Source organism: Lampris incognitus, chromosome 2 (assembly GCF_029633865.1).
Source record: "Lampris incognitus isolate fLamInc1 chromosome 2, fLamInc1.hap2, whole genome shotgun sequence".
NCBI classification, from domain to species: domain Eukaryota; kingdom Metazoa; phylum Chordata; class Actinopteri; order Lampriformes; family Lampridae; genus Lampris; species Lampris incognitus.
Genome location: NC_079212.1, coordinates 12,217,644 through 12,229,132, shown reverse-complemented (window position 1 = coordinate 12,229,132; position 11,489 = coordinate 12,217,644). Strand labels below are relative to the sequence as shown.

Below are 11,489 nucleotides of genomic sequence, written 5' to 3'. Positions count from 1 at the left end.
GTATATAGCTAAACTTGGTCTCTCTTGTTGCCACACGATTATTCCAGGATGTTTATTGCGTTTTGGGCAAATTACAGTTGATGATGGATACCCAGTGGCTTTGTAAAGAGTAAAGTCACTGATATCAATGTTGGTAAGTGGACTGCATTCATATACATAGCGCTTTTTTAGTCTACTGACCACTCAAAGTGCTTTACAAGGTATGCCGCACATTCGCTCATTCACACACACATTCACACACTGATGGCGGAGGCTGTCATGCAAGGTGCCAACCTGCTCATCAGGAGCAGTTAGGGGTTTAGTGTCTTGCTCAAGGACACTTCAACGCGCTCTCTGGAGGAGCCAGGGATAGAACGAGTGACCTTCTGTTTATTAGACGACCTGTTCTACCTCGGAGCCATGCCGCCCATATGCATATATATATATACGTTGTTCATATATCAGCTGTAGCACCTGTGTAATCTATAAATAATCTTTTATAGCTTTGACTTATAGCAGCTTTCCCATAGCATTCACTCTAGGCATGCAAGTCTACGTTCACGTTTTGATATCCCCATGCATGTGAAGATGCCACAGTGTACAATGATGAAGTAGTCTAAGCTACTTGAGACCGGAGAGGGAATACCGTAGCTTTCTAAAAAGAGACCAGCACATAACTGAGGGTGAACCTTTTTCAACAGCATGTACTGATCTGGTGCCATTTGTTGATTTCGGTTTCCACAATAAAAAGAATAGTCATACTTGACTCAGGCTTATAGCCTTCTTTTTGCACCTGTTGTCAGAATGACAGCATTAGAGACTTGAAACTCTTGTGACCTGTATTACTTTTTGAGGCTGTCGCAAATGATCCCATATGTCAAGCACTTTGCTGACAAATGTCTACTTTCTTCTGGTTCTGCAAAACTAAAATTCAGACGCTATCTAGGATCCCAAACTACATCATGCCATAAGTTCGAGTGGCATCTTTTCAATACATAGTGTTTCAAACTTACGTAGGCCACTACATAAAATAGAAAATCAGAACATCTGCATGCCAGTCATTAAAACAATTTATACTATTTCAACGTAAATAAACTAGCGGATAGTAAATGGTTCTTTTTCTAAACATTGAAATAAAATCACAGAAACAGTAGGGATGGGCAGTTCAACATATTTTATTTAATGCTAAGCTGCAATATATGTTTCATATTTCTATCTCATGTAAAAATGAAATGCCCAAGATAAAAGTTAAAATTTATCAGTGTGTAAATGCAAATTCATGCAGTAAAAACACCAATACATTTGAAACAGATTGAACATAATGTACAAATAAAAGCAGTGTGTAAGACTGTCTTCAAAACTGGATGGTACATATTAGCTGCTCTGTGATATCTGTCATGTATTTTCATGACACTTAAATGACGTTTGTCAAAATAAGCCTTGCCTACTTTATTGTCACCAAAATATCCGGTGGCAATAAAAAAAGCAACCTCCAGCCTTGGGTGACAGATGTCATACATTTTTAAATGTCTCATGGCTTTAAGTCAAGTGCGCTGTTTGGGGGGGGGGGGCAGAAAAGTCCCGTGTGGGTGACATAAAGATTCCTTGTATAAATGTATATACAGAAACACCGCTGGAACACCTGAATTAATTTCTCCCTAATTGCAGATTACATGTTCAAGTCACACACATCACCATAATGCTTCCTCTAACTGTCGAAGGCAATCTACAGTACCTACAAGTCTACAGCTAATCTGAAACAACTATCTAGCTATGGCAAGGTATTTCTGTTGCAAAAATAAAACATTTTGCTATTATACCCCCTTTGAGATAATGGCACAAATATCATTTGGATTATATTTGTAACTGCTTTGAAAGTGCAATCATTTAACTTCTGTAACTTTCCTATTCATCAGAAACTTGCGGTTAAAATTCCATATTGTGGTATGTAAACAGTCTCCTTTTGGTCCAGGGCGTGGCCTGACTCTCTTTATCTATAGAATACAACATCTCTTGGAAAAACAAAGTGACAATTATGATTACATCATGTCAGATATCATGTCATGTTACCTTGGACTGTTACCTTTTCTCTCTCAACACCTCTTCAGAACATCTGATCGGACACTAGAAATACTGCCACTATATAATGTTCATAACCACTCCTACACTCATTTATACAAGATCCTCAGAGACGTTTTCTCGAGACCGGAAAGCATTCAGATGAATAAGAGGCTATTGAACTATTACAGAGATTTATGATTTAGAAACCGCAGTCTTCCTCTGGTGCTGTATAGTCCTTAAGGCATCTTATTCTTCTTGACATCTTTCAGTATCTTTTTTTGTACCACTTGAGATATAAGTGTTCAGTCCTTTTGTCCTGTTCGCATGTGCTCCAGATTCACAGTGGATCAGTCCCCCTCTCTCAAAAAGGAAGTGTGTCCATGAAAATCTTTTCCACTATGGGTGGCGGTGGAACAAGATCTTCCAATTTGAGGTAAAAAATTCGCTGGAAGCCCTGTGTGCATAGTGTCCTAAGTTCAGGCAGCTTCCCAAGTAGTCTGGACAAGTAATTGGGCCGCAAAGAGTCAGACGCGCAGCCTGAGACGTGATCTTTAAGGCAGGTGATAAGTTGGTTCTGCATGTCCTCCACACGCTTGGGCTCTTTGAGACCATGGCGGTCTAAGAAAGGAATATAGGAGAACATACATGTAAGAGCCGAGGTAGCTTTAGCTGATTATGGCATTATCGTAAGCTTGATTATTTCTCTCCAAACTCAGGAACATTTTAAGAATAAAAAAAAACACAGTATTAAATGCAACACACTTTCAAACACAGTTTTTGCTTGCTCAGTAGGTAGAATATTTCTGAGAAGTCTTCAAAGTTTTTATGAAAGGTGTAACTTTTGTTTTCAGTTAATCTACGCTAGAGTTTGGTTCAGATTTATATTTGAGAAATCTTAGCAAGTGAAGACAGATGCATTGGTGGGGCACATGCAACACAACATAATCCATTGCCAAAGCTCTCACCAGTGATCATGACCAGAGTCGTGAGGCAGGAAAAGGAAGAAACGTCCAGCTTCATGCGATGGAGGCTTTGAGAAAACTCCATGATGGAGTCAATCCAGTCTCCAAAACCTCTGACACATTGCATCTTGTGAAGCACAGCACCATTACAGAAGATGAGCTTGTCCGTGTCTGGATTGGACCTTCAAAATGAAAAACAGGGTTGAATAATCGTGGTCTCTCAAAAAAGGGATCCTTTTGTAGTTTGTCCCTGAAGTGTCAGATTTAACCAAAGCATGACTGAAATGGAGTTTCAGATGCTCAGAACACAGTGTAAATTGAATTTTAGCTTTGCGTAAATCAGAAATCATTATTTGAGTGAAAATAACATTCTTAGGTTTTGTCTCTTGAACCTATGACTCAGTGGAGCTGTTGCTATTAGTCTCACCATTGGCCTCCCCAAATTTGATTATATAGCACCAAGCTATGAGAACTGTACATTGATTTCACTATGGATAAGCAGAGGCAGATCTCCAAAATGCACATTTGGTGTCCCCAAAGGCCACTTTGTACCAAATGATGTTAAGGGTCTTTTGGAGTATATGAGACAACATATTTTCTTATCTGTCCTTTGCCATTTGAGGCCGGTATATGTGATAAGATGTTGCTCATCATGAATTCTTTCCAGGTGTTTTTGAATCAAATTAGCATCTCAAATATTTATGGTAAGTTACCGTGTCAAATTCATGGCAGAAAATCCAAGAAAAACCTTTCACAGCACAGATTTCTCACCTGTATGCAAGCCTCAGGATGAATAATTCGACAAATGCAGATTCCAGCAGAAGGTCCTGGTCCTCTGGGCAGAACTCAGAGAATCCTGGGACGCTCGTTGCCCATTTCCTGATAACTTCCAAAGAGGCAGTGAGGAGGTCATAAAATTGTTTGATGTCATCAGCGTCCTCTTTCTGTGACAGGTTGGAAACTGTGTCCTGGTACTGAAAATGAGATAAGTTCTGATCTGTTAGTATGGTAGCTGCTTGGTGTCTCTTTTGGTATGAAATTTAATCACTCTCATTTACTTGCCTACAACAGATCAAAGAACGCAAGAAAAAAAAACCAAACCAAAAGGGGAAATATTCCATTTGCTCTCACTTTAGAGTAATCCAGTTTGCCAAGGCCCGGGTTTGAGTCGATATGTGCTCTCACAAGAGAAGCTATCATGCTCACTGGAGATACCGTTGTCATCTGGTCCTGGATGACCTTGGGCTTAGAAGGCAAACGACCTCTTCTCCCCTTAAGGCTGTCTGTTCTTACAACTGAGAAAAAGAGTATTTGAAGTGACAGTCAACACCAGTTTTGCCTCAGGAATTTCGTTGCAGTTACACTAATTGACTTCATTAGTTCCTGATCGAATGTATCTCGCATGTGTCATGGAAAAATACATTAACAATTTTTCATTTTAATATTTTCTATCCCCAAGGACAACAATAAATTAGACAAAATGCATCTACTGTATGCATGTTTCTGTGTGTTTTTGGCTCTGTCCTCATTGGAACTCCTCAAAAGGATTTTAGCTGTTACAGACTCAGTAAGAAGCTGCCTTTGCTTTGTTGAGTCACTATTTAACTTGGCTCAGTCCTTGCTGCTTTGATGTCGAACTTCCTACTGCTGTCATCGTTTGCTCCGTTTTGTGTGACTTTGCTTATCTTGTATATTATATTCACAGAACTTACCCTCCTTCACCATGCCCACAGCAAGGCACTTCTGGAAACGGCAGAACTGGCACCGATTCCGTCGCCGCTTGTCCACGGGACAATCCTTGTTGGCAAGGCAAACATACTTGGAATTCTTTTGTACCGTACGCTGGAAAATACAAACATAAAAGTTGCTCATCAGTAATTTGCTTTACTCCACTAGAGATTCTAAGCTATAACCTTCAGTCAAATTCTACTTCTTTCTCTTTTTACGAAATACATATCTAAATTGTTCCTGAGCAGATAGGAATATACTCAGACAGGACAGATCTGATTACCTTAAAAAACCCTTTGCATCCCTCACAGGTGCGAACCCCATAGTGCTGACAGGAGGCATTGTCCCCACACACAGCACAGCGTCCCTCATTTCCACCGGGACTTTTTGTTTTGGGTGATAGGTTGTCTTCTAGCTGATCAACACCATCCAAGGTGCCCGTTTGCTCCAGTCCCAAGGGGGCAAAGGTCAGGGGCAATGCATGCTGCTGGGTCAAAGTAAAGGGATCCTGCTCTGCTAACTGGGACTGGCCCAGTGGAGACATATCCTCCACAGACGCTGAGCCAAAGGTGAAGAAAGAGGGTGGGTGTGGTGCTGAGGTCTTATCAGCTGCCCAGTATCCTGCTGTGGGAGAGTAGGGACCAAAGGCTGAATCCCATGCAGATGTTGAGTGACTCTGGAAGCCAAGGGCAGAGGGAGATGACGCGGAGGCAGGACTGCCAAAATAATCCGATCCACCAGAGGACAGGGCTTCATCCAGATAGCTCAGCGTGAATGAGCCGGGGTAGCAACCGTAAACCTGGAAGTCGTCTACCTTGAATGGGGACTCCTGGCCGGATGATGAACCGGTGGGGGCAGGGGCAGAGGCTGCAGTAACCTGACATGAATAAGTGTCAAATTCCCCTGTGTAAGTGCCCACCAGGGAACCGATGCTGGGCAGGGATGGAGCGGAGAGATGGTCCTGCGGGCTGTTCATATCCATGGCCAAACTAGACATCAAGTCCGCATTCTGAAGCTCTGAACTGCAGATGGTGTTCTCATATGGCTGAGTTCCATGCTGGGGGTGGACACAGGTCATTTCTGCATGAAGTCAATAAGATGCAATGAACAATCTTGGATATTAGAGGAAAAAGGTAGTCAGCAAAGTTTTTCTTCTTGATTACTTTCGAGTATATCATCCGTTTTACCAAAGGGAGTTTATTCGGGTTAGTAAAGGAGAGTAGCGCTAAAATTAGTGTCTCTTCTCTGAGAAATCATAGAAAGCTTTCTTTACTTGTGCTAGACATGCTTAGAAAGTGTGGGGGTCATCTTTCCGAGTGGGGGCAATGTGCCAACGAGTGGGATGCGAGCGAGTGGGATGCGAGTCTGATAGAGTAACAAGAGAATCCACGGTTGAAGGTTTTTTTTTTTCCCCAACGGGAGATTTTTTTTTTTTAGTAAAATCTTTTAGTAACATTTTGTCGTCAAACCGCAGTAAAACGCCGAGCCTTTGAAACGCGTCTTCTTTTCTTTTACTTTTTTCCGCTCATAATCTATCAGGCAAAACAAATAAGGAGCGGAACACCTGTAACCTGCACCGTAGCACGAAATAGTGCCCCCCCCACCCCCACCCCCCTTTTTTTGGGAGGATAATTACGTTCAAATCAAATGAATTAACCAAATTTTAGGGTTACAGCGTTGGTCGTACCCATTTTAAGCATAACGGGCGTTCGCACCCTGGCAGAAATAACACGCGCAGAAAACAATAATCAGTCATTCCTTCTTCTTCATAACGTCGCCGCTCAGAAAAGCGCAGCGACTTTACGACACTTTTGTTGTTTTCGTTTCGTTTACTTACCGTTCACGTCCGTTTCTTTATTATTCTCCAACAAAGATCTTTAAAAGTCTGTCTGTGATCCGCAAAGCTCTCGACTCATCTCTGGTCCTGTCGGCCGACGAGCAGTCCCTCTGTCCTGTTCGGGGGAGGACGTTTATAGCGCCGGCTGGATTGTGCCCATGACGTCAGAAGAGGTTTCCATACATGGCAGCACAGAGGTGGGGAGCTTTCCAGTCGCGGCCAATCGCGACGCGCGTTCAGAAAATAGTCGCCGGATGACGCACTCGTGGGATTCCGTTGACGTGAAAGAACCGCAGCATTGTCTCCCCTGCACAGAAACGCGCACCCACGCACACACACACACACACACACAGAGGCGCGTCCACGCACACGTACGCACACATGCCGGGATATGCAAAATGGCTGGATATTGTGCGAGCGAACAGCTGTTAGAGAGTGGAAAGAGGTAATGATAATAAACTTTGTTTATATAGGTAGAGGATACGCTCGTACGCGAAACGCGGCTCAGCTCGGTTTTACATGGGAAGGAAGCGGCTAATAAAAGAGTCACAAGCACAAAAACAAAAAAGAACACGATACAATAAAACGGATACGGTACAGTAAAAAGACGGGGGGGGGGGAGACGTTACATTTAAGAGCACACGAGATAATAAAATAGTTTATCACAACAGATAGATGGGTGTAGAAAATAAAACGTGATTAGTATGGAATAGAAACGATCACGTAGAAAGTGTTGCGGGTCACAGGATAAAAGGTTGTTTTAATCGAAAACTCGGTTGACCAAGACAAGTGTTTGAGGGCGCACGCTGAAGTGGACGTCTTTACATGCTCCATATCGAGGGTCCGAGTAGACTAAGTTGTTAACTGAACCACCAGTCTTCTGCTACGTTACTTTATAGGAGATATGAAAAAAAAATCAGACATCGGTTATCTTTATTCTTTATCATTAACCTCGACTGTGCACCTCTAATGATAATTTGTAAAAGATGATTAGACGTATGTTGACAACAAGGGGTCGGAAAATGTCTGTATCGATTTTGTCGTAGATTGCCATTTTTGGGTGTGCGCTCTTCAACGGGATTATTTTATTTCGGATAAGAGGTAGCCGGATCTGTTTGAGGCACACAGTTGTCTGTCCTAGCTAGTGTGTAGATTGAGGGCAGTTGAGTGGCAGCAGTTTAAAACACCTCAGCTCATGGAGTCTCTGTAGACTACAATTCCTCTCGTTATAGGTGAAGCCTGGTCGAAAGGCCCGGTCAAAAGAGGTAACAAGGTAAATCTAGAGAAGCTCTGTTACACAGGGCTGGATCACTTTGGCAAACATACACCGATCAGTCAAAACATTAAAACCACCTGCCTAATGTTGTGTAGGTCCACGTCGTGCTGCAAAAACAGCTCTGACCCGAAGAGGCATGGACTCCACAAGACCTCTGAAGGTGTCCTCTGGTATCTGGCACCAAGACATTAGCAGCAGATCCTTTAAGTCCTGTAAGTTACGAGGTGGGGCCTCCATGGATCGGACTTGTTTTTCCAGCACATCCCATAGATGCTCGATTGGATTGAGATCTGGGGAACTTGGAGGCCAAGGCAACACCTTGAACTCTTTGTCATGTTCCTCAAACCCTTCCTGGACAATTTTTGCAGTGCAGCAGAGCGCATTATCCTGCTGAAAGAGGCCACTGCCATCAGGGAATACCGTTGCCAAGAAAGGTGTACTTGGTCTGCAACGATGTTAAGGTAGGTGGTACGTGTCAAAGTAACATCCACATGAATGCCAGGACCCAAGGTTTCCCAGCAGAACAATGCCCAGAGCATCATACTGCCTCTGCCCCCTTGCCTTCTTCCCATCCTGGTGCCGTCTCTTCCCCAGGTGGATGACACACATGCACCTGACCGTCCACATGATGCAAAAGAAAACATGATTCATCAGACCAGGCCACCTTCTTCCATTGCTCCATGGTCCAGTTCTGACGCTCACATGCCCATTGAAGGTGCTCTCGGCAGTGGATAGGGGTCATCATGGCCACTCTGACCGGTCTGTGGCTACAGTCTCATACGCAGCAAGCTGTGATGCACTGTGTGTTCTGACACCTGTCTATCATAGCCAGCATTAACTTTTTCAGCAATTTGAGCCACAGTAGCTCTTCTTTGGGTCGGACCAGACAGGTTAGCCTTTGCTCCCGACATGCATCAATGAGCCTTGGCCGCCCGTGACCCTGTCGCCGGTTCACCAGTTGTCCCTCCTTGGACCACTTCTGGTAGGTACTGACCACAGCATACCAGGAACACCCCACAAAACCTGTCGTTTTGGAGATGCTCTGACCCAGTCGTCTAGCCATCACAAGTTGGCTCTTGTCAAAGTTGCTCAGATCCTTACAAGTCCCCATTTTTTCTGCTTCTAACTCATCAGCTTCAAGAACTGACTTTTCACTTGCTGCCTAATATATCCCACCCCTTGACAGGTGCCATTGTAATGAGATAATCAATATTTTTCACTTACCTGTCAGTGCTTTTAATGTTTTGGCTGATCGGTATATACCGCCTCAGTCCTACTCTCAGGTCATACATTCCAAACTTTCAAGTATCAATAATTCTTCCCACTTGGATCTTCTCAAAGTGTAACTGAGCTGCCAGGGGCTTACTAATTACATGCTTCCGAATGGCATTCATAACATCATGACCCCTAATGTGAGGAAGAGCTATTCACAAGCTATTGCATAGGGGGAAGTAGGTGACATAGGTTTGAGTTTGCATTCTCATTACAGATCCTGCCTGCAGGTCACACTAAAAGGCTGGAGACCACTTGTCGAACTGAAATGGTGGAAGTGGATGTTGTGAATTTCCTATCATACTGGCAGAAGTAAACTATTTATGGATGAGGAAGGCAATGTGGTCCTCGTAGTTATTGCTTTTTCCCTTCTCTCGTAAACAGGTAGGGTTACACATTCTTCCGGAGTGGGAAGATGCCGGCGCGAACTCACGTTTGCGACGGCCTCACCCAGTACTGGCTATGCAGTGTCTTTGTCCACGTCTGCGTCTAAGTTTGTGTCATCGTGTGAAGTTTTTATTTTGATCGTCGATTTTTTTTTTCATTTAATGGCTGGGAGAGCTAGCGTTGGATCGGCTGGCTGAGAGAGCCTGGTCTACTGCGACCTGTGGGCCCAGGGACCATGGCCCTGCCCGAAGCTGCGCCCGAGAGGAAAAACCGAGGCGGTCTGGCAGCGGCCTCGCCTAGCGTGAACTGTGCAGTGTTTTGTTTCCCCTCCCCCTTTTCTCCCCAATTGTATCCGGCCAATTACCCCACTCTTCCGAGCCATCCTGGTCACTGCTCCACCCCCTCTGCCGATCCGGGGAGGGCTGCAGACTACCACATGCTTCCTCCAATACATGTGGAGTCGCCAGTCGCTTCTTTTCACCTGACAGTGAGGAGTTTCGCCAGGGGGATGTAGTGTGTAGGAGGGTCACACTATTCCCCCAGTTCCCCCTCCCCCCTGAACAGGCGCCCCGACTGACCAGAGGAGGCGCTAGCGTAGCGACCAGGACATATACCCACATCCGGCTTCCCACCCGCAGACACGGCCAATTGTGTCTGTAGGACGCCCGACCAAGCCGGAGGTAACACAGGGATTCGAACCGGGATCCCCATGTTGGTAGGTAACAGAATAGACCGCCACGCTACCCGGACGTGTTTTTGTCTGTGCCTGCATTTGTGTTGTCGTGTAGAGTGTGAGGGAGGTGTGTCGAAGGTTTCTGGCTGGGAGAGCTAGCGTTGGATCGGCTGAGGGAGCCTGGTCTTCTGCGTCCGGTGGGCCCAAGGACCACGGCCCTGCGCCCGAAGAGGAAACACCGAGGGCAGTCTGACAGGATACGGAAGCGTGGCAGGCTAAGCGAACTGCTAACCCATGCAGACCGGCGGTTCCGACAGTCATCCTGGCTGACGTTCATTCTCTGGACAGTGGAATATTTTTTGGACTGTGTCGCACTGAGTGGACTGTTGTTAACTGTTTATGTGTTTTTGATTTGTTCTTTGTTTTTGTATTGTAGCGAATTCGGGGGGGCAGCCCGGGAACCGCCGCAGTCGGGACGCGAACCCGGATCTCCCGCACCACGGGTAACAACCTTAACCAGGCTCCAACCCGTTAGCCAAGGGCTAGCGAGTGTCTATTTATCCGTGCACGTTACACTATGTTTTTGGTGGTGTCGTTTTTGGGAAATCTGGACGTGTGTTTTTGTCTTTTGTGTTGCACTGTTGTGGGCTGGGAGGAATGAAACTTCGTTTCTTTTGCGGACGCAAGTACGTGAAAGAAATGACAATAGAGTTTCCCCTGATTCCTGGTTACATGTTAACCACGAGAGGAAGAAGGAATAGATCTTGTATTCTGGCTTCTAAGACACCACTTCTAGTCTCGAGCAGACACCACTGTCCTTTCCATCGAAGATGAGCCTGTGAATGACTTTGCACATGTGACGTAATAGCAGGATTATCCCGCACTGGATCTCCTTTCTTTGTGGACTCAAAGCGAAGAAGAGGTAGTTTGCAGAACGACAGAGGGTTGAACCCCTCGCCCCAAAAATAAGATTTGCAGTAAAGGCTTCTGGGCAGTTATTGGCCCTCCCTTTATGGTTGGTCTCCATGTTTTGTATAATGTTGCATGTGCAATGCATGAATGCTGGCAAGAGAGGGAAGTGTATGTGAATGCAAAGGGGGGAAATCTATTCTAAGCTATAATCTATTCTTCCAGTTGTTAAAATGTATTTCTCTTTGTCTCCCTCGCCCCCCCCCCTCACACACACACGCACACACGCACACACACGTGTTCATGTTATGTATTATCACATGTGTACATGTGGTCAAAGCTCCACCCACCACCTGTTGCCTTTCAGAGTGCTATATTTGTGTTGAACAGCTGTTTGTCCTTGTA

General features: G+C 44.9%; 1 protein-coding gene across 3 annotated transcripts; it reads right to left on the bottom strand.

Moving 5' to 3' along the window:
- Positions 1-1,113: 1,113 nt before the first annotated feature.
- nr4a1 (nuclear receptor subfamily 4, group A, member 1) lies at positions 1,114-6,676 on the bottom strand. 3 transcript variants are annotated; one of them, XM_056272977.1, is made up of 7 exons: positions 6,568-6,662; positions 5,014-5,842; positions 4,715-4,844; positions 4,134-4,297; positions 3,774-3,976; positions 3,006-3,184; positions 1,114-2,658 (listed from the first exon to the last, which is right to left on the bottom strand). In XM_056272977.1, the coding sequence occupies exons 2-7, from the start codon at positions 5,806-5,808 to the stop codon at positions 2,402-2,404; spliced, it is 1,728 nt and encodes a 575-aa protein (XP_056128952.1). In that variant the 5' UTR covers positions 5,809-5,842; positions 6,568-6,662; the 3' UTR covers positions 1,114-2,401. The 3 variants fall into 3 exon arrangements, with proteins under 3 accessions (XP_056128952.1, XP_056128953.1, XP_056128951.1); XM_056272978.1 differs by having other exon boundaries at positions 5,014-5,787; positions 6,568-6,657; XM_056272976.1 differs by having other exon boundaries at positions 1,115-2,658; positions 5,014-5,810; positions 6,568-6,676.
- Between the last annotated feature and the right edge of the window lie 4,813 nt (positions 6,677-11,489).

Coding starts and splice junctions, on each gene's coding strand:
- nr4a1 (XM_056272976.1), bottom strand. CDS start 5,808: ATGACCTGTGTCCACCCCCAGCATGGAACTCAGCCATATGAGAACACC. Junction 3,185..3,773: donor ATCCTGAGGCTTGCATACAG/GTGAGAAATCTG, acceptor TTCATTTTGAAG/GTCCAATCCAGACACGGACA. Junction 2,659..3,005: donor GACTCTGGTCATGATCACTG/GTGAGAGCTTTG, acceptor TTCCTTTCTTAG/ACCGCCATGGTCTCAAAGAG.